This window comes from Astatotilapia calliptera, chromosome 12 (assembly GCF_900246225.1).
Source record: "Astatotilapia calliptera chromosome 12, fAstCal1.2, whole genome shotgun sequence".
NCBI lineage: Eukaryota > Metazoa > Chordata > Actinopteri > Cichliformes > Cichlidae > Astatotilapia > Astatotilapia calliptera.
The window spans coordinates 30,385,133-30,408,571 of NC_039313.1; the positions used below are offsets into that span (position 1 = coordinate 30,385,133).

At 37.4% G+C, this 23,439-nt stretch overlaps 1 protein-coding gene across 3 annotated transcripts in view; it reads right to left on the minus strand.

Annotated features, from left to right (window-relative positions):
* Positions 1-23,439, minus strand: part of ksr2 (kinase suppressor of ras 2) — a 120,207-nt gene that overhangs the window by 94,197 nt on the left and 2,571 nt on the right. For all 3 annotated transcript variants that reach the window (XM_026187933.1, XM_026187934.1, XM_026187932.1), the window contains exons 2-3: positions 11,883-12,023; positions 10,929-11,079 (exon numbers count right to left, since the gene is read on the minus strand). In XM_026187933.1, coding sequence (XP_026043718.1) covers positions 10,929-11,079; positions 11,883-12,023 — 292 coding nt within the window. The remainder of the gene's footprint in view (positions 1-10,928; positions 11,080-11,882; positions 12,024-23,439) is intronic.

Genomic DNA, 23,439 nt, shown 5'->3' on the forward strand with positions numbered 1-23,439 from the left:
GTAATATGAATATATATATATATATAATAAATAATAATTTTATATTATATTTAAAAAAAACAGTGTCCCTGATTAGTTCCTGCTCTCTGGCTGACAATTATAATCAGGGAACCTGGTATTGTCTTGGTTGTCATAGAAACCAATTGGTTGTCAGCACTGCCTGGCACGTGGTTATGCATCTCCTGCACAGAATATGTTTCCGAGAACAATGGCAAATCCAAAACTATGATCAGAATATTTATCATGCTGTAGCTGCCTTTCTGCCCTCAGTGAGGCTGCCTGAAGATCACGCTTACATATATCTAAAGCCAGAATTCATAGCTGCAAAATCCTTTAGAAAGACGGGCTGTAAAGGAGTGCTCATCCACAGATGTTCCTCAATCATCCCTTCTTTATTAGCAGAAATAAAACCATGACAAGCCACTCAGAAGTGTAAAAATTCTGCTTGACCCAACATGAATAATCAAAGACCACCGATAGGTTTTATAGCTTACGGGTGAGAGACATTAGATAGCAGACTGGGGCTGATTGAAGGGTGTTTAATACCTTCGGACTGTCCAATTACCAAATAGGTAGCTTTTGGATATGCCAACATCGATGATTTAAATTACAATATTCCTTTTGGCAGTTATACTCTTGTGTAAGCCTGCCTCACTTAAAAAATACTTTTGACAGTGTTTATTAAGCTGATACCCAAGTGAAATTTCTCTGCATGAGAAGCAATGAACTTGAATCACACTAATAAAACTGTTGCTTCAAGTCCTGATTCAGTCCATGAAGCACACTAGTATCTTAGCAACAGCTTTAGCAAAATAGTAACAGGAGCTGACTGATGAATTTCTTGTTTCAGATCATCTCACCTAAGCAAAAGCCTGAGGCAAATCAAAAACAGCTCGCTGCTAAATTAGATGAAGAACACATACTGAGCGTAACCCCTTTGAGATCTGTGATTTAAGTTAATTTGTGTGTCTTGTGCTCGTTAGACAGTACATTTTTGAAGTTGCATTTCATGGAGAGTTTTGATATTAAAAATGCTCTTTATATAATATGTAATTAATAATTTAAATAACCCTAACTTCATGGGGCAAAAGGCATATCAACAAGACAATAACCTGCTGACATCAATGCTTTGCTATTCAATCGTTTTTCTGCTGAGGCTTTCTTCCAGTGCCCTTAAAACTGCATTATTTTATGGGTTTTTTATTATTTTATTACTAAACAAAACTATATTAACTGTGTGAAACTGTAAAATGATCAAAATATACTTTGAGCCACTTTTGATTCCCAATTGATGAAAATGAATTGATGATGATGATCTGAGCAATAAATCAGTGTCCAATTCTTAAGCCATCTTATAATATGAGAGACAGTCCTGGTTGATTTCTGCTTTCATTAGCTCTGAATGTCATAATGAGATCAGATATTCTCTTTCATTTGAGGCAAACAAAACCAGGGTAAGTTTTAAATGTGATTTGATTGGAAACTCTAAAGCTAATTAATAATTCTCTTCCTGGTTCTTTTGTTTTTACATGGTGCACATTCTCGCACTGTAATAATACTAAGGAGAGTATAGACTTATAAGTGCAGGTTGTTAGTGGCACTAGATGATAAGATTATACAGTGTGAGTAAAAAAATGTTTTACCATAGAATAAAAAGGGTTTTTTTATTTTAAGAATTATAGCAATTTCTAGTACACGTGGCCCCATTTTCATGAGCTCAAAATTAACTGGACAAGCTTACTGGACAAATTTAAACTCAAGAATTGTCTTTGATATATGGATGAAAATCCCTAGCAATCCATGGACACCCCTAAATGCTCTGTTTCATTTCTTGAGATGCTGCTCTCTTCCCCTCATTCTGGTACAAGTCAATCTTGGTCCTTCAAATTATTTTTTCAAAACTGTGCAGGTCTTTTTCGATGCTTTCTGATAAAATCTGATCTTTTTCTTGGGTGGTCTTCTTGTTCTTTGCACCTTGTAGCAAACTATTTGTAATTACATTCATGAAGACATCTCTTGATTGTAGATTGTGATAGTAACAAGCCAGCCTCTTCAAGCATGTGCTTTACTTGGTTAGACGTTGTGAATAATTCTGTCATTATGCACTTTAGCTGTCTTCAATGGTCTTTCAGGCCTTTCACTGTTGTAGAGTTGGCCAGTTTATTATTTTTTAAGACTGTCTTATACTGTTGATTTGGCCACTGCTTTGATACATCTGACAGGTTTATTTTGTTTTATCAGCCTCTGACTCTTTATATCTTATATTTAAAATTCCAATGAAAAGCTACAGATTAAAGTCTTTAAATCAAGCTCAGATTTTGTTAATTGAACACTGCCAATCGGCCAGTGCTCATCAGACCCGATACCTGTCATGATGCTGGATCTGTAACCCAGTGGTTCAGTATTTGGACAGTTTGAATCTGGTTGAAGTTCTGAATTCTGAGTTTAGTTATACTCTGAGTGACTTATGTTTAGTTTTCTTGTGCTTACAAGCTCTGATTAGATCGTTTAGGTCCTTTTGCATTTCCACTTTTGATGTCTCTCTGTCTCCTTCCTGCGTTCTTTGTATTTGGTCTGTCATGTCTATCACGTAGGATAAGTTCTGTCTGAATGTTTATTCATCCGTGTTCCAGTCGTGTCTCTCACTCCCTCTATTCCTTGTATTCTGTCAGGTCGTGTCTCATGTTTCCGGTTTTATTTTGATAGTCCCTTGTCTCGTGTTCAGTGTATTCAGTTTTTCTTCCTCCCTTTCTCGTTATATCTTGCCTCAGAATTGCTATTTATAGATAACAAATTCCTAAAAGGTGTATGTAAATGCATAAAAAGACAAAAGGCTCTTCCATAAGATTCCATAACCTTCTCGGGTTTAAAAAAAAACAAACAAACAAAAAACAAAACTTTCTTTATGGTCAGGCCTTTAGTTTAATGAGCCCTTTCTGTGTTTCACCCCTTTTATTAGCAGATGTTGGCCATGTTTATGCATAACTTCAGATGTAATTCTGGAGCCACATCATCATCAATCTTCCATTCTCTGCTCTCACCTGAATAACCCTGCATCTCCACATCAACTGTCGAGAAACTGCAGTGATTAATGCAAATAGCACGCCCCAACACCATTAATGGTGCGAGCTTAACACGTGGCGAGGCTTTGAGAAATGCAGATAACAGCCTCATAATTGGACTAATTACCTCTAAATGTGTTGCTTCTTTAGGCTAAATGGCAATGAAATGCCACTGGGACAGTAGCTGGTCTATCTCACCGCCACTGTAAACAGGATTTGGTGAAAAGGGCAATGGCTGAGTTCAATATATGCAGTCTCCCTTTTTAATCTTGACTCTTTTGAATTGGGGGTTTGTGGATGTTCTTGCAGTGTAATCAGTGGGACTCAAAGTTAGAGTCTGCTAATTAGTTAACAGCCAATAGGGACCACCTATGGGTGTGCAGGAAGACAGGTGTTGGGGGTGGGGGGTTGCATCTTCTGGTCGCTTTCCTTCCCCGATGCGTCTGCTTTTTTTCTTCGCAACATGAAGACGCTTCTTCTTCACCTCCCGTTGTCATCACCTATGTCTCGCCCTAATTTTCTCTCCTGATATTGCACGTGCACCCCCATCCCCATACATACCCTCTTCACTTTCCTGTCCACCTCCGATTCCTTATCTCGCATCTTCTGTGCCTCCCTATCCACTGCTTTTACTCATCTCTTTTTCTTGCTGATGGCATTTGAAGCCAATTAGGTGTTTTTATGCATGTAAAGCTGTCTGAAGACAGGGCATGAGGACATTCCTTTCAGATGTCAAAGATTACAGAGAAAAAGCACAGAGGAAACCTGTCGTGCTGAGCAAAGATCAGCAGTATAGCTGCTCAACACAAGGACACGAATTCAAAAAAAAATTCTTCACGTGTACGAGAGTTTGTGTGTGTGTGTGGACTTGTCTGGAGGGGTGGGCTGGATAATGTGTGTATATTGCAGCACAAACGACTGACCGGCTGCCTTCAAATTGTATGACTCATCCTCATTGCAGCTCGTGGACTGCAATCCCAAGAGCCAGTAGTGAAATATTCTATTAACTTGCATTAGTTTCCTTCCTTCAACACCACATTGCAGAGGAACATACATTCACTTGGTATGTTTTGTACTTGTCTGGTTATGTGATATATAAGCTGGCAAGACTGTAAAGTATATTAATGTCCGTGCCTGCCAATTTTAACATAATTCCTGATGACTCACAAACTGGAGCAACATATTTTTTTTTCTGCTTTCATTCATGGCAGTTGAATAAATATATATATTTATATGGATTTTTGCAACAGCCTACAGATTTTTAGAAGAAATATATAACTATTAAAAAACACGTAAGAGCATCCTCCACTTCTTGCCTCGTGTGCTAAATGTTCTCATGGGGCTCATTAACCCTTAAAAAGCTTTTGCATGTGCTCTATTTATACAGATGTTCTGACAAACAGGTACTTGCACAATACCATTAAAATACAGAAACAAATACAGATGCGCAAATGTGGCAGTGTTCTGAAGCTATGACACATCTCCTTCTCTCAGCTCGTATTCTCAGCAAGAATATGAAGAACGCTTGTGTAAAACCAGGTTTTTCTCTCAGCCCAAAGTGCCTCTCACCACTTTGTGTGGTAGTGGTGGTGGAGTTGCTGCTGCGCATTCACACATCTTTAGCTTGCCCCCCTGTTAGAGAGTCCATTAGTGGCTCTGTGTGGCCAGAGCTTGTCTTTGGAGAGCCAGGGAGAGGCAGTGGGGGAAGTGGAGGGAGGTGGAAGCAATGGACCAAATGAAAAAAAAGAAAAAGGCAAAGAAAAGAATGAGGATAAAATATGGAAGACAAAGGAAAAGATGTTGACGATATAAACAAAGATCATCTAAATCGTCATAATAGACTTCGGTCATGTGACATCTGGTGGGGAAATTTCTATCAGTGCTCAAAGATTTGCTCGGGTTTTCAGGTTTAGTGCTTCTGCTTTTGAAACTGGTATTACATTTTATATGAGAAAAATAAGACTGAACCTATCATACCATTTTTTAAAGTTATGCACCAATTTTATTTTCTCTGCTGAAATAATATTAGTCGGATAAAGTTAAATCAATGACATTCCTGGTTTCATTTTTTTAAGCTGTAAAAAAAAAAAAAAGAAAGAAAGAAAGAAAAAGCTACATCCAGATGAACAGAATCAACTTTTTGAGGTGTTTTTTGTTATCATTTAGTGGAACTCCCAGTTTTAGGTTTGTTTGGGTAAAACAAATAAAAAAAGTTGGAGACAAGTTTCCTGTGAAAGAGTTCCAAAACACAAAAAGAAAGGCCAGAAGAGATACTGATAAATCAGTGGGAAACACTATAATTATCCCAGCGACACCAGGGTGTTTTAGTCAAACTTTGTACAAACCATTTAAGACATTAAGGGGACTACTGGTACAAAGCAACACCCTCAGTAGAGAGGAGCAGCAGCTGTACTGAATACTTCATGTGTGACCAGACAAAGAAGACAGCCGACCTTCAATTAAGGATGTTTTCTGTTATGGCTTCGTTTGATTTTTATCAAAAGCAGGTTTTTATTCAAAGATTTCTCAAAGAAAGTAAATGTGTAAAAACATTGCTGAGCTTTATTTGTGTGTCCCCCCCCCCTTTTTTTTTTTTTTTTAATAATCAAATAATTGTTTATTTTTAGGACAGAAGATATTTGCAGCCAGACAAACATCTCCTGCCTGGCAATAGTCATCTTGTAATGGATGACACTAAACAAAGGTCAGGAATGGCTTTTCACACAGTGGACTAACACTTGGATCTATGCCATCTGTTTCAAAAGTATGTGTACTTTGTAGCCTTCATATGTACTTTTACACAGCTATTGTTAGGTTACACTATTCCCCAGTTATAACATTTTATGTGGAAATCGTCATTAAATTGTGTTATCATCAATGTTCCACATGTATCCTGGCTATGAATGCAGCCCAGCTTCCTCAACTTTTGCATTTATTCAAAATCAGATTGAAGGAAGTGTCATAGACAGTTATGACAAAGGTGAGTTGGTCTCCATGGTCTCCAGTGATGTTTAAAGCCTTGTCGGTGTGAACCGTGAAGGACTGAGGCATCGCTGAGTGGAACCCCCTGATGGATTCTGGCATCAGGGGGTTCCACTGCTCTGAAACTGGAGTTGACAGTCTTCAAGTAAAATATGTAATGGTCTACAGCACAAACTCTAGTTTTGGTGCCAACCTAAATGAAGAAAGAGTTCAAATCAAAGTCGGCATAAACATACCAAAAAGAAAAAGGCAAAAAAAATTGACATAGCTAATAAAAACTAATTTAAACACATAAAAACGAAGCAACATCTAGTAATGGGACTTTAAATGTAACACTCGGGAATCATGTGACACTGCAACCAGCTAATAGAAAACAACAGGCCAGAAAACACAAGTTACAATTTATCAGCCTTTATGGAAAATTAACGTGTTTTGCAGTGTGGTACAGCATAGGCATTACTGCTTGCTATGAGACGGGGTTGGCCTGTTTGCCTTTCTGGATATTATCTTTCCCGGTACCCAGTCGAACTGATGAGGGAAAAAGAGAAGTTTGAGAAGCACACAGGAAGGTGGGCAAGAGCAGCAGACTGACTGAAAAACAAGCAGAGAGCATGAATATTTCGAGAGGACAGCCGAGCACCAGCAGCCTAACAAAGAGCCTGATTTTCAGACTGTGCAGTAAAAGACCTGTTCGTCTGAATGTCAACAGCAACTGAATGTTACACCTCCTCTAATAAAACACTCTTTTAATGAAGTACAGTTTTGCTTAGGGCACACTGAAGTAAAACTACTCATCAAGTTAATTTGCTTAATTATTCAGCAGAGTCTTCTGTCTGAAAGGACATCTGTTACAAAACAGAGTGTGTGTGTGTGTGTGTGTGTGTGTGTGTGTGTGTGTGTGTGTGTGTGTGTGTGTGTGTGTGTGTGTGTGTGTGTGTGTGTGTGTGCGCGCGCGTATGTTCTTACTGGTATGTGGGTGTATGTGTGGGTGTGTGTGGCTCTGTGTGTGAGTGGGAGTCAAAGAGAACCAGATATGCTATGTTAACGGGTGTACTAAAGGTTGTTACTAAAACGTCCACCCTAATTTTAGTGATACTCTACTGCCCCCTTCTGGTTCAGCTGAATCATTGCAAAAGTCATAGTTATGACTGAAAACAAAATGTGGTCCGTTTATGCCATCTGGGGGCCAACCATGTAACAAACCAAACACACTTGTTGCATCACAGCACATACCTATGCATGTAATTCTGTTACCAACAGCCACATTTGATTTTAAAATTAATAAATAAATAAATAAAAAGGGGGAAAAAAATATAGAATCAGTTTATATTACTGAGACAACTACAATTTTTACAAAATGTCTCTCCAAAATGGGAGATTAAAAAAATATTCTTTTAAAAATATCTTTATAATTTTAACCATAATTGCATAGATTTATCATTGTTAAAGGTATGTGAGGCCGCAGTAATAATGTAATGCACAAAATGACATTTAATACAAGGGTTTGACTTTGAGATTTCATTTTTCTATTGCTCAGCTGGAGGCAATATGCTATCACAATATGCTCTGCTAAGAAATATGCACTTCCATTTCTAATAACAAATTAGAACAAGTGGATGAACCATGGGAACCAGTTCTTAAAAACAGCTATTTTAAACAAATGCATCAGTGCAGTAATTTTGCATATTTACCGACAGTGTATGATATGTTAATACCACAAAGCAATGATACACATCTGACTTCCTGTTTCATTTTTGACAGTCTGGCCCCGCTGAGAACAGAAAATAAAGACATAAGCATTTTACCAAATTAATGTTGCACATGACTAAAGGACAAGAACACACTGCTCTCTGTATTGATAATTTACAGGAATACCATATTGTTTATACATTTCAGAAAAATTGTTATTCTAAATATTTTGAGTCAGAATGTCTTATCATGTTATCTATCATATCTATCATGTCTTTCTGAAAACAGTTGTAAATGGTAAATGGCCTGTATTTGTATAGCGCTTTACTAGTCCCTAAGGACTAAGGACCCAAAGCGCTTTACACATCCAGTCACACACACATTCACTCACTGGATGTAGCATAGAAGCAGGGATGGTGTTGTATTGTATATGTAGTGTTTTAGTTCATTGTGCTATGAATAAATTAAGAAGAGGCTGAGAGGAAAGGCAGATCTGTTGGTAGTGAACAAAAGAAAACAGCACCACCTATAGAAACAACAGCAATTTCACTAAATATATTGAGGCTTGAATGTCACTTCATAAGTGAGTTTACTTTTAATAAGTAATACGTTTCCCATTCACAAAAACAGCTTTTCATCATCACCCCATGAAACACCTCACTACCCAGGATATTAAGTTCAATACAAATAAACTAAATTAAAACGATATGTGAAAATGTATTATATTCAATGGAAATACTAATAAAAACTATACTTAAAAATGAAATAATACTGGGTGTTGGCAAAAATAAAAATAAAACATACAGTAAACCTTTCCATTGTTATTTAAGTGAAATTTGTCAACACAACCAATCTGAGGAAGCTTTGGTGAATATTTTTACTGTCTTAATAATGTTTGTATTATAATACCTGTTCTGACCTTCTTATGTTTTGCTGCTTGACAGTTAACATACAAAAACTAACGTTTGAAACTGATGACAACTGAAAATATGGAATGAAAGATTTTAAAAAATTAATGTGAAAATCTGTTTTGGAAAAAAATATATACAGTGGGGCAAAAAAGTATTTAGTCAGCCACCGATTGTGCAAGTTCCCCCACCTAAAATGATGACAGAGGTCAGTAATTTGCACCAGAGGTACACTCCAACTGTGAGAGACAGAATGTGAAAAAAAATATCCATGAATCCACATGGTAGGATTTGTAAAGAATTTATTCGTAAATCAGGGTGGAAAATAAGTATTTGGTCAATAACAAAAATACAACTCAATACTTTGTAACATAACCTTTGTTGGCAATAACAGAGGTCAAACGTTTACTATAGGTCTTTACCAGGTTTGCACACACAGTAGCTGGTATTTTGGCCCATTCCTCCATGCAGATCTTCTCGAGAGCAGTGATGTTTTGGGGCTGTCGCCGAGCAACACGGACTTTCAACTCCCGCCACAGATTTTCTATGGGGTTGAGGTCTGGAGACTGGCTAGGCCACTCCAGGACTTTCAAATGCTTCTTACGGAGCCACTCCTTTGTTGCCCGGGCGGTGTGTTTTGGATCATTGTCATGTTGGAAGACCCAGCCTCGTTTCATCTTCAAAGTTCTCACTGATGGAAGGAGGTTTTGGCTCAAAATCTCACGATACATGGCCCCATTCATTCTGTCCTTAACACGGATCAGTCGTCCTGTCCCCTTGGCAGAAAAACAGCCCCATAGCATGATGTTTCCACCCCCATGCTTCACAGTAGGTATGGTGTTCTTGGGATGCAACTCAGTATTCTTCTTCCTCCAAACACGACGAGTTGAGTTTATACCAAAAAGTTCTACTTTGGTTTCATCTGACCACATGACATTCTCCCAATCCTCTGCTGTATCATCCATGTGCTCTCTGGCAAACTTCAGACGGGCCTGGACATGCACTGGCTTCAGCAGCGGAACACGTCTGGCACTGCGGGATTTGATTCCCTGCCGTTGTAGTGTGTTACTGATGGTGACCTTTGTTACTTTGGTCCCAGCTCTCTGCAGGTCATTCTCCAGGTCCCCCCGTGTGGTTCTGGGATCTTTGCTCACCGTTCTCATGATCATTTTGACCCCACGGGATGAGATCTTGCGTGGAGCCCCAGATCGAGGGAGATTATCAGTGGTCTTGTATGTCTTCCATTTTCTGATGATTGCTCCCACAGTTGATTTTTTCACACCAAGCTGCGTACTTTGCGTACTTATGTCAGTAAAAGCATCAGAATTTTATGGTCAGCGTGAACAACATTTGCATTCTTTGGATAAATGTCCTCATTATTATCAGTCCAAAGTGAGATTTGAAAAAAATAACTCCTAATCTACACTGCAAATAAAAGCGTAAATTGCAGCCATGAGCCATTTAGTCAGCAAATGCTGATTATAATAACATTGCTCTAATAATTGTGCACAAAAGCTCTGGTTTGTCACTTCAGGCATTGCCCCTATCCTTGATAACCTTAAAAACAATGGGACCTCCAGGGTGGAACAGATTGACCTAATAACACCAGTATAGGTTTATAGATCAATATCAATAATTTTAGAAGTCAGCAATTCAGTACTGTAAGTGATATGTCGTAATTTGTGTAGTGAGAGCACATTAAAAGTAGTTTTTATTGATCTGTTATATGTCTGAGAAAAGTCATGAATTTACTGTAAAATCAGCAGTCTATTGTGAATGTGGACAAGTATTATTATGTATGTCACCCCCTCTCTATGTGCCTAACGCCCTCTATAATGCACGAGTTCCTAACAAACCAATCAACAAGCAATTCAACATAACTAAAGGTGAACATTTGCTCCCCAAGATGTATCATCCAACTCAAGCAAATCACAAATCAAGTTCTCCAGACAACTCCTTTTGTCTGGAAAACTGGAAAACAGAAATATATGCTCGGAGAGTATATAAAAAGAATATTTAATCTGGGTGTAGTTATAAAAGCTATAAAAGAAAAATTGAAAATTTTTAAAAATACCATATATTCAGTATGCACCCATACAGTCTGAACACACTATAAGTGAACTTTCTTAGTGTGCACAGAAAATAATTCATAGTTTATTTCATTGGTTAGACACAAATATCCTAATTTCTAGTTAACACAAACAGTGATAACGTTATATAAAGATTAGTATTTTCCATGTGTGTGAGCGTATGAGCTCATCTGTGAGTGTTTTGAGTGGACTCTCACCGAGCTGGTGGGCCTTTCTGAGGCAGGAGAGGGAAGCGTTGAGACGGGCACACTCCTCTTCACTGGCACCAAACTTTTGCAGCAGCTCACACACCTGCTCCTCGCTCATCTCCAGCAAGCCCTCCAGGGTCACCTCACCTGGACTCATTTCCTATCAAATATACACATGCAACATGCATGCAGCTTAAAGACCACCACAAATACACATCTAGCTCAAAAACCTAGATATTTAGATATACATTTAATGGAATAAGTTACCGTAATAGATAATTTTCTTTATTATACAGTGTAACAACATTAAGGATGATCAGGATTTTCTATAATGAGGCCATCAAACTTACAAGTAATCCCTGTAAACCAAATCCTCATGAAACAATTGATCTATATCAGCTCAACATCAGTTGTTTCCACTCATGACTCTCCACGATGTCAATCACAGTGCATATGTTTATATGGACATCTCCGACACCGCACATACTGCTAAAACCTCCTGCTTAAAGCAATAAAGAAAGGGGCTAAAATAGTGCCAGTGGGTGAGCTGAGGTGATACACAAAGGCCCAGTATGAGATGCATAGAGACTCCACTAGTACACGAAAACTTCGAAACTCAGTGCTATGGCATTTACAGCATTTTAGTAAGCTTTTAGCCAGAGGGTGATATGAGCTGTCAGATTTCGCTCTCAGTCACCAGTATGGAAACCTCAACTGCTAAAAGCTACAATCTGATAGTGACAGTGAAATGTTTAAATGTTAAGTATAAAAACTTTATTCAAATCTGTACAAAACATTTTTTTTTTAAAATGAGAGAAGGCAGAAAAAGGCAATGTGTTAAAAAGTTCTTGGAACAGTTTGTCAAATACAGAAAAATATCATCTGAAATTTTGACTTTGAAGCAATGATCATGAGATGTATTTTGAGTGTAAAAAATGGTTACTACGTGGTATCACGGCTTACCTGTGTGACCTCTTTCCTCAAGTTGACAATGCGGAACCAGTGGCCGAGGCGAGGAAAGTCCTCCAGCTCGGCACTGCGTTCCTCTAAGGCCACTTTGCACTTACAGGACAGCTGGCGGCTGAAGTACTTTACCAACTTCCCCTAGGAGGAAGAAAGACAAAAACAGTGAGACGATGCTTCTCCTGACCAAACTACTTTCACATTTTTAACATATCTACATACAAAAGTAATTCTCTGTGCTGAAAAAGTACGTTTCACTTCTCGGTTTCTCTTTCCTTTGTTTTCTATAAAATTCCTTTAAAACTAAAGCACAAATAAAACAATGGAAATTGTTTTAATATTACTCCGAAACCACTGGAAGAGTGGAACCTACCTCAGCTGTAATGGGTTAAAGGCAAGGTATATCCTGAACAGGTCAACAGTTTGTGTCAGTTTTGCAAAAATCCTGCCCGGTGTAGTGCTTTATAAAACAAAAGCAAACTTTACATTTTAAAAACAAATCATGTGTTTTTAAATCCTATTAAATAATCCTAATATGTTTAAATGTGCAGGAAAAAAAGATTTTAATTATATTTTTAGCCTGTTGTTGAAAAATCCCAGAAATCAAAGCAGTCACATAAGGTCATGCCAGTACCATAGTCATGGTAATATCCTATCAGTCAGTTAGGAAGAGCCTCTGGTGTCACAGAAATTCCAGGACAGCCTGGTTAATCAGCTCAGGCAAAGCAAATGAAACACTGTTTCATCATTTAACCCCTCTTCAACTCGCTGCTGAGTGATTATTGGTTGAAAGCTGTGATTATATCAGAAACCTCCTCTAAACTGAAAAATGGTGCTGATACAAAGACACATACAAGTGGGCAGATGCATGCAGGCTTTTCCTTTGTTAGAAGTCATTCTTCCTGCCACAGACACGTGGCTTGTTAGTGAAGGAGGATGTCATTTGCAAAAATAATAAATCATCAATTGGCGATAGCGCTGCAATAAATTGTAATAACTTTGCATGTGATGTTGTATATTTTTGTAAGACAACATACAGCAAAAAAAACCAAAAAAATAATACAGTTCGTTTTTTTAAATTGTATAATTTAAATTGACTGTTTATCAAAATAGAAGTCTGCATTTTCTCCCTGTGCTTGTGTGGGATCTCTCCGGGTACTCCCGCTTCCTCCCACAGACCAAAGATATGTAATTGGTGGTGTTAGGTTAATTGGAGAATCTACATTGCCCATAAGTGTGAATGTGAGTGATTGTCTGCCTCTCTGTGTCAGGCTGGCGACCTGTCCGGGGTGTGCCCCACCTCTTGCCTTATGGTATCTGGGATGGGCTCCAGCCCCCCGCAACCCCGAAAAGGATAAGCGGAAGAGAATGGTTGGATGGATGTTTATCAAATTTATTTACAGTTTGATTCCAAGTGAATTCTGTAGCTCACTCTCACACCATAAATTTATATCAATATCTACACAAATCTAAATCTAAAATAGCTATAAATAAATAAGTAAATATTATACTGGTTGATTTTTAATTGTTACATTTTTAGCTGTGTAGTTTTTAGCCAATTTTACAGGTTCACCTAACATATCAAATGCACCTGATGACAAACAGGTAGCTCTATTCACACCTTGCTCCTGATTTCATATTACGCCACTCAAAACCAGTGGTCAACACCAAACAGCCAACAAAGAAGTTGTGGCAATGTAAAGAACAGCAGTGCCAGTGTTATATTTGCCATGTCTGCCAGTATACCACAATCCACTTAGGTCCGAGTGACCTACAATTTGTCATCAAATGGTGAGCCAAAAGGCTCTGTGCAAACATTCACACACATAAAACACTATAACATGCTAACCACGTATATAGGCTCCAAGCAGGCTCTAAGCAAACTTGGGGGGGGGGTTAAATAAATGCAGCTACTTGTCTGTGGTCTCATTAATCCAACTTACAGTAAATAACACTAAAAAGCAAAATTTTGACTGAACTATTCTATTTTTCTAAAAATGTTTTACAAATGCTCAATCAAGAAGCAGTTTTATATTTAAGAGCCTATGTATTTGCAAGTAAGCATAACATTTATTCAATACATTGGTGACAGTATTCACTTTAAAACATCCTTATTTACTTACTTATTATTAACTAAACTACACTGCTAAGTTGAGTGCTTGTCCAAATTAAAGCAGTTTACAGTCATGTATAAAGAGTGCCCTCTCCCTGCAGGGAACTCTACACTGAAAATATTATTTAACACAAGTTCACTCATGGGTCAGATGCAAGCATGTTATTTAGCGACAGCAAGAAATTTGCATCCATAGTGAGTTCCGTCTGTCATTTTGAAAGTTGTGTGATTTATCACAGTTAGATCACTACACTTTTATTTTAGCTGTGCACACAAATCTCTAAGATATACAGGCAACTATTCAAAAAGCTGGCTCTATAGTTTTGTGGTTTACTCGGGGTTTTTTTGGGGGGGTTTTTTGCTTTCTCTTTTCTTTTTTCCTTTCTTTTTTAAAAACCAGCAAAAATATAAATACATTTTTTCAAATGTAACAGCATAAAAGCGCAGTCGAAGGAAGCATTGCATAATTCTTGTAAAAAAATCGGAATACATATTTGATAAACTATTTGTCAAATACATGCTTTTTCTTCATATATGACAGATATGTTCAAATGTTCTAATATTATTTCTGGTTTTCAATCAATTTTACATTAAAAAAAATGAACAAAACAACATTCATTTAGATACTTAAAACTAAAGTTCTGTATAATATACTGGGATCATCTTATCACTAAGATGTAGCTATTCTGGTGACTCCAAAAATACTACATATCAGGAAGTTACAGTGAAGTCGTGATATTGGGTATATGTCCATCATTTGCTACTTCCATGTTTCTGTTTAAAACAAAACCTAAACAAACATCTTATTTTTTTAGATGTGTAATATTTAAAATATTCAAAACACCATTGCAGATTAATGAAATATCTGAAAATGGTTACCATCAGAATGTTTACATTTGGACTAATTACCAACAAATTACAATAAAAGTAATACCTCTGAAAAATATATTTCCAGTGTGATATGCACTCACCAGCCACTTTATTAAGTACACCCATTGAGTTGATCAATAACGCAGACATTTATTCAGCCAATTACATGACAGCAGTGCATGTAGCCAAGCAGACATGGCCATGAATACTTGAAATTCAAACCGACCATCAGAATGGGCAAGAAAGCTGATTTAAATTATCTTGAATGTGGCATGATGTTGATGCCAGATGGGCTGTATAAGTATTTCAGAAAATGCTGTTCTACTGAGATATTCCCACACAATCATCTCTAGGGCTTACAGAGATAGATCTGAAGAAGAGGAAATATCATGTGAGTGTCAGTTCTTTAGGTGAAAATGCTTAAAGTGACAGAGGCCAGAGGAGAATGGTCAGACTGCTTCACGTTGACAGTAACGCAATAGAAACTCTAATAAACACCCAAATTAGGCAGAAGAGCATCTGTGAATCCACAAGAACATTGAAGCAGATGAGGTACAACAGCAGAAGACCACACTGGGTACCACTCTTATCAGGAGAAAGATGTTAGTAAGATGTTAAACCATCATGTCAATATGGACCAGATCTCTGAGGAATATTTCTTCCACCTTGTTGTATCTGTGCCTGAAGAGTTAGTGCAGTTCTGAGGGCAAAAGAGTCCAACCTCGTACTAGCAAGATGTAACTAAAGTGGCTAGTGACTGTTTGACCCACAAGTGATTTTTCCATTACCCAAGATGCTAAAAGTTGCAGAAGAAGTAGATCAATACATTCATCATTCACCAGTGTATGAATGTGAGAGTGAATGAATAGTGGTATTGTAAAGCGCTTTGGGTGCCTTGAAAAGCGCTATATAAATCCAATCCATTATTATTATTATTATTATTATTATTATTATATTCAACATTTTTATGATTTTAAAAAAATATGACAGTGTCACATATAGAAACATAAGACTCGGGGATATAAATCACCCTAATTGGTCACTTGAAGGTTAAAGGAAAGCGCAAAATAAAGAAGAGGATAATCATTTAGATGCAAACATCTCTGGAATGAGATATTTTCCCTCATTCCAGACTCTGCTGTGAGACACTTTGTTCTGACTCTATCGGGCTGCATAAAGCCTCACACCACTGAAAGCGGGACATACAAGCATCTTTGTTACTACGCAGTTTCGAGCTGAAACAGTGGGTGACGTGATGCTTGAAGACTTAAGGGTGATGCATGTAGATGGCCCCATTCCAAAAGTACACCTACAAAATGACTGCTAGAAATTAGAGAGTTCTGTCCTACATCAGTGCATACCAAAGTAGAAACCAGTGGAGGAGGGACCAGCAAGTCACCTCTGAATGCAGAAAACCCTACAGCAGCTGCCCACGGCTGCTAACACTGCCTGATAAAGAAACTGAACAGTCCACACTTACAAAGAAACACACATGTACCCTGGCTAAATCAGTTAATAGTTTACTGTATGTCAGAAAATATATCAATAAGTTGGTGAGCTTATTTTTGAACAACATACAGCAGTGTTAAGTAACCAATGAACATTATCCCATGTGTTGGAATCTTGAATGCGAGTTTGTTGAGCTGTCATTCATTTCCACTTTGACCTAGGCTGAGAAATTTCTGTGAATAATAGATGTATTATTTATTTATTTATTAATTATTGTTCCCCTTGGGATGCAGTATAGGCTATACTTTGCTGTGATCAATATTTTGGTTGTAAACACATGCTAATCTAATAACATCCCATCAGCTTTACCCGAACTTTGCTTTTTAAATAATCTCTTTAAACAGATATATGATTAATACTCACTGATTTATCTCATTATTAATCTAAAATTAAGGTTTGACTTGAACCAGCTTCTTCTTTTGACTGCTCCCTTTAGGGCCACCACACCCGATCATTTGCTTCCATCTTCTCCTATCTCTAGCATCCTCCTCTGTCACGCCAACCTGTGCGTGTTCGACTTCACATAATCCACAAATCTTCTCTGTGGTCTTCCTCTTTTCCTGCCTGGGAGTGTCATCTTCAACATCCTTTGTCCAACATATCAGCTGCCTCTCCTCTGCACATGTCAAAATCATCTCAGCCTTGCCTCTAATTTTGTCTCCAAAACATTCAAGCTGGGCTGTCTCTCTGATATATTTATCCCTAATTTCTAGAAACAAGTATATCAGATGGACTGGAAGTATAATGTAACGTGACTTCTTTTAGGTAATGTACATAAACTCTAGGCAATGTCAGGAAAATCAAGTCAGAGCATTGCATGAAATTACCCTTTCTCGCATGTGTAGCAGGATGATTTAAGCCTGCTCTCGATGATTAATTATGCCCGTTTTGAATCTGCTGATTTATTGCTGGCAGTGCCGCTGTATATAAGGAGGCTCTGTCACCTGCTTGTTTATGGTCCACCGATGGTCACATTACCTGGCGTCTTTGTCTGCCTGCTGCATGTGTATAGGTCCACTGATGCAGCATGTACATTCTGCCTGTTCCACAGAAGCTGTGGACTTAAAAGCCTCTTGCTTGTGGCATCTCCTGTTTGTGGTGTGAAGTTTACCACTACTCCCCAGGCAAGCATAATATAGTGTTGGTAGTTTTTGGACCAAAAAACTACCAACATTTCAAAGTACTGCTTGCACGGTAGAAGTTACTGGGATGTTGTGCCATCTGTTGCCACTGGGTCAGGAAGTGCTCCTCTCCTGTCAAGGTGGAGTAGTTCAGGAGGTCTGGTATATAAGCTGCCCTTTCCTCTGCATTTGGCTTTGAATTTAAATTGCCGATTTATTAAAAGCAATTTGTCATTTTTCAGATAAGCTGGTGCCGCTCTGCGGGATGCCCTGCTATTTTGTTTCTCTGTTTTGTTCATTGGCATCGTTTGGGTCAGCTGCATTCAGCGTTGCTTTGCGCACCGCTTTGCAACTCCTTAATTGGGGCCCTAATAATTTTAATGTGTGTGTACATGTCTGAAGTGGGGTTAGCTTTGGATTATGTTTATTTGATCCTGCATTATTTAACTTGTGTATTTTTTGTTTTGTTGTTAAAACATTTTGCTTATTTAAAGTTACTTTAACCTCCTGGGACCTGGCGTCCACCTATGTGGACATCACATTTTGGGTTATTTAGACCAAAATACTCAATTTTGCTCTGATTTCATTCCCTTTGTGTCCAGGCTGAGAGCTGAAGATGATGGAGGGGCTTGTTCCTGTGTTGTGTGTGGTTGGTGCGGGTTCCCTTCACGATTGACTGCATGTTCACAAGTGCCTGAGGTGATCCACTTATGTTCATTTTTATTTGTTGAGTCTGTCTCCCCTTCATGTTGACTATTCTCCTCTGTTGGTGAGCCTCATTCCTGAACACTCCTAACCCCGATTCCCTGCATGGTTGAATGTGTAGAATTTTAAAAATGTCTTTTTTCCTTTTTAAAGAAAAAAATAAATGGAAAGTTTTGCATTTTTGAACCACATCTCCTGTCTCCTCTTTAGTGGAATGAACCCGTGTACCTCACTGGTGTTTTTACTCATTTCCTTGGGTGAAAATCCCAAGGTGGTGTTGGTGACAACTTTTGGCTGCCCTAACTATAGTGGGAATAGTGAGTTTAAGGGCCAAAGCACTAATTAAACTATTTCATAACCTTGTGCTGTCACAAACGCATTATCACCACTAGAAATACTCAGTTTGATTTTGGTGAGGGGTACTGGTTGTTAGTGACTCCACATACAGCTAGGTAACAAAACAGTAAGAGAAAATATAACTATTTAACTCTACAGTCTAAGATTTATTGTTCAAAATGAAGAGTTTTGTTTAGTTTGTGCATTCAAGCAGGACCCTCAATACACCTTGTTACATCTCTTTAATGTTTCTGGCTTATTATTTAAAATATTACAAAGACTCATAACTATCATAAAGTCGCAGTCTGAGCACATTTGGCAAACTAAACTAATAACAAGAATGGACAGCATACTGTACAGCAGGTGCACAAGCATAAGCTACTTGGTCTAGCGGACTAACAATAGCACGCCACAAACTGAAAATTATCTTGGATTTTAACACTTCTCTTTTTCCCCCCCTTCTGTCTGCTTTCTGCACATATTGCTAAACAAGTTTAAATCTTCTGTTAGTGCTGCTTATATTTTCAAAGTACCTGGACATCAGTGCATCGCTAAGGCTCAGATTGGAAAGGTCATAAGGTTTACAATAGCTACCATCAGCTTTACTGAATTAGTTTCTGAAGTGAAGCAAGCTGCTCGCATTAGCATAAACTAACATTCTTTAAGCTTCATAAAGCTGGCGGGGTTTTTTTGTTTTCTTTTCTCTCTTTTTATTTATTTATTTATTTATTTTTAAAACACTAGCTGATATATGATAGCACCAGATAGCTGCACAGCAGAGGCCTCTAAACTATAATGATCAGCTGTGGTAAAACAGAATTTTTCGAAAGCAATATAATTTTGGCTAAAACGACTAAACCAACATAGCTGCTAAAATGAAGTGCTCTTTAATCAGATGAGCCTATATCATGCTATTCCCATTAGAGACATGAGCTGCACTGATCTCTTCACAACTGCTATACCGTTAATCCAGATGAACTAGAACACTTGATGAAGTTACAGCAGAGTGTAACTTCCACACCAGCTTTATCTAATCTCCTTAACTAGAGTCCAGTACTTTCCAGCATTATAAATGCCAAGCACTATAATTTAAGCATATTCAACTGCATAAGAAAGAGTGGTGCAATTTCAGACCTTTTTTTTTTTTTTTTTTTTAATGCAAAATTGCTGAACTTGTAATGCTGAATTTAGCCCACTGGCAAACTGTAGTACATTTTCAACCATCTATGTCTAAGGAAAAAAAAAAAATATATATATATATATACATAAAAAAATAAATTATATGAATAGAGCCATTCTTGTTGTATTAACAGACAGTGAAAAAACAGGAACACAAATGAAGGATATTAAAACAAACTATAGTGATTACTTTTTTTGGGGGGGGGGGGGGGTGCACACCAAAAAGGGAGTGTTGCATCCCTAAAAAGAGGCTAGGGGATGAGTTGAGTAACAAAAAATAAAACAAAAAGAATTTTCAAACATGAGCTTTTTGTTTTTTGGGGGTTTTTTTTAAAGAAAAGAAAGAAAGCTATTGAAAGATGACACTAGCTACTTACCAGTAGGTCAAGCACACCACTAAACTGACAAATACTGTTAAAGCACACAATCCTCCGCCATCCAAGAAACACAGCTATTCACTAGCAGTTCTAGCCTGTCCACACCCCACCACTGAAACTGGCCTAGACTGAGCCTGAGTAGTGCTACACCTGCTTTTATACTGTGGTGAGGCTAATTCCTGAGTAGAGACAGCTGTGCACTGGCACCTCAAGAGAAATGGGTGGCAGTTGAATGTGTGGGGCAAACAGGACATACCCACACAACATGCGGGCTGTAACAGTGAGCTTAAACTGCAGAAGTCTATGTGGTAGATGCAGGTGAAAAGAAAGATTTCTCCAAATTAAAAAAAATGTATACAAGCATCTTTTTGCAACTGTGGACATACAAGTTTGAATTATCACCTTAAAAGATAATAACATCTCTGACACACTGTCCTCCTTTTCCTTTTGTTTGGCAGCATTAAGTGGAAATACAGTTTGACACAGTAAAAAGAGTCTTCTGTGGTCATTTGCAACAGGTATAAATACTCATTCTGTTGCGCCTGGTCAACACTTGGTGTGACACAGTTTGCTTCAAGCATAATGACGTCTTTATCCTTCTAAGCTACAGTGCTTGAACTGTTCTTCATATTATTTAATCATCTGACTCTATAAAAACACCATGGTTCCACCTCTGAAGGAAAAAAAATAAACAGCTGATGCTACATTTCATGTTCAGACAAACAAGTTAAAATGTTTTTTTCATCTGGTACATTTGAACATTGATGGATAACACTAGTGACCTAATTTCTACTAGTTGAAATGCAAAATGTAATTGTGTGGCATGCTAACAAGCGTGCATCACCCTTCATTTTAAAAAATAGAAAATAGAGCCTTGCTGAAAAATTACTTGGCTGATATTATTAGTCAGTATTGTCATATGTTGGGTTATGTATATTATATTAATAATAATATATATATAATTAATATTATACATAATGACCATGTCCCAAGGTATAAAAAAACAAAAATTTTTTAGAATATGAAGCAAGAATATATGATCAGTGTATTTGAGAAATGGCGTCATCACATAGTTTGCAGTACAATAAATGAGTCTCAACAAGTGATGGTATACAAGCTTAAAGCTTTATGTTTCTAACGATGTGATGGAAAATCAAAACGTTGTTGAAGATTCTTGCCTATGTACAGACCAAACTTAGTTTCATATGACTGAAATAGATTCATTCTCAGAATATCTCAGGAAGCTCACACAGTTCTCACTTCACTAACTTCACTAACTTCACTTCACTAACTTTCTGAAATAACGCAAAAAAAAAAGTGTGTTTCCCTTTATTTGCAATAATTTCTTACTGATGATAAAGTCTTTCTTTCTAATTAATTCAATTTCTGTTAAAACAACAACAACATTAAACCAAAATATCTACACAGACTTACAACTCGTGGCTGTCAAACTGCTGAATTTGTACTATACTACTTACTTTAACCGATTCATTTAAAGCTTCCAGACATCACCACTATCGAGTTCTATGACTTAATATGGAAAAAGAGAAAACAACCCTAAACTAAGACTAGATTGAACCTGGCATCAGAGCTCTTACTTAAAAATCAGTTATGTACTACAGGTCACAGTATAATGTTAAACTTTTGAAAACATAGCCAAATAACAACCCAAATTTTTGTCCTATAGAGGACATACACATGATCTCTAATCTTTCCCTATCAAAAGCTACAGGTCACGTTGATATTTTTCTTCTATCTCCTACATACAACAAGGCTGTTGTACAAGAACTTATAAAAAAATACTTTTGGTTACTTTTTATTATCCACTTATCCTGATTAAAGTCAGTGACATAATTGTTTGTTAACTATATCAAAATTGGTGAATTTAGGAACAGTAATGACTATCATGTGATTGCAGAAAAGCATTAGTTTGTAATGTGTTACTTCCATCAGTAATTGATGAACCATCTACGAGACTAACTTTTTATTGCTGGACAACAGGAAAACTTGATCCATAATCATACTGTACATTAACCAAAGATGTATGTGTGACATTCTGGCTGTAGCAAACAAGGGAGTGACAACAACCACTGATAGTTGAGTGTAATGAGCTAAAGAAGTAGAAATTCTTTCTCCGAAGTTGATGTATACAGACAGAGCTTTAATGCACTGAAAAGGCTATCAATGTTACTTTAATCAATAATAATTTCCCTATAACTCTGCTGAGCAATTTAAATGTGACTCAGGTTTAAAAACTTTATAAAGTCAGCAACCATGATTTCCTATGTTCCAATGTTCATCTTAGTTTTGAATGATAAAAAACTGATAGCGACTTCCTTTTATTCAAAGCTTTTGCTGAAAATTCAAAATGCTAACTCTGATTGGCTTATTCCATTGAAGCTAGTAAAGGGTATTAGGTGTTCAGTAAAATTGTGAAGAAATGTTTCCACAGACCAATGTTTGCTTCAAAGTTCAAACAGAATAATAAGTGAATGTTTTGAACCTGCATTGTAACCACCTTCTTGTCTTTTTTTTAGCCTAAATTTTCCTTGGATTACAACGCCATGCAGAAATGGCTTACACTACCCCTGTTGCTTGTTGCATTCCTGTTGAGTAGAACAAGTGATACAAACTACACTAACAAAGCAACAGCATGGAAACAGTGTGTAGCACCAGTAATGTTTAAAAATTTGCAAGATCCCTTTAAGGTGGGAATGTAAGTTTGTGCATGCTTTACAGCAAGCTGCACTTTGAAAACTCTTGTTTTAAAGGATAATGTCTCTCAAATTCAGTGTCAATATGAAAAACCTCTGTCTTTGTAATGTAACAACCTGTCTAACAACCTGTGGAAGACTGAAGTTAAGCATAATTTTAAAATGACAGAGAAAGCGGTGCTCCTCGCACTCCAAATACAATCCTTTAACTCGGCTACTGAGAGAAGATTATTTTTCCTTCAACCAACGTGTCCGTTTTATACAGGTATTAGCCATGCAGCACAGTTGCTACAAACATGCTAATAATGTATGCCAAAATTTTCTGAAAAGAACTGAACACATAGCTTGGGTATATCCTAACTTTTGGTCTAGGCAAATTAAAAGGATATCCCTACCCTTCTTAAGTTTGGAGAAATAGGTCAAACTATGACACAATCAATAAAACCATTCTGATAAATCCATTCACAAAAATTTGTCAGGCTAATTTTACTGGTGAAATAAAAATAATACCCCCATAATGCTTATAACTAGTAATCCAAAACGCCTTGCAAAGCATGCAGGGAACATAGTGAACATTTATCTTCACAGTGTAGCCTGCTCATTGCTGGCAGAGCATTTGCACTTTATATATTT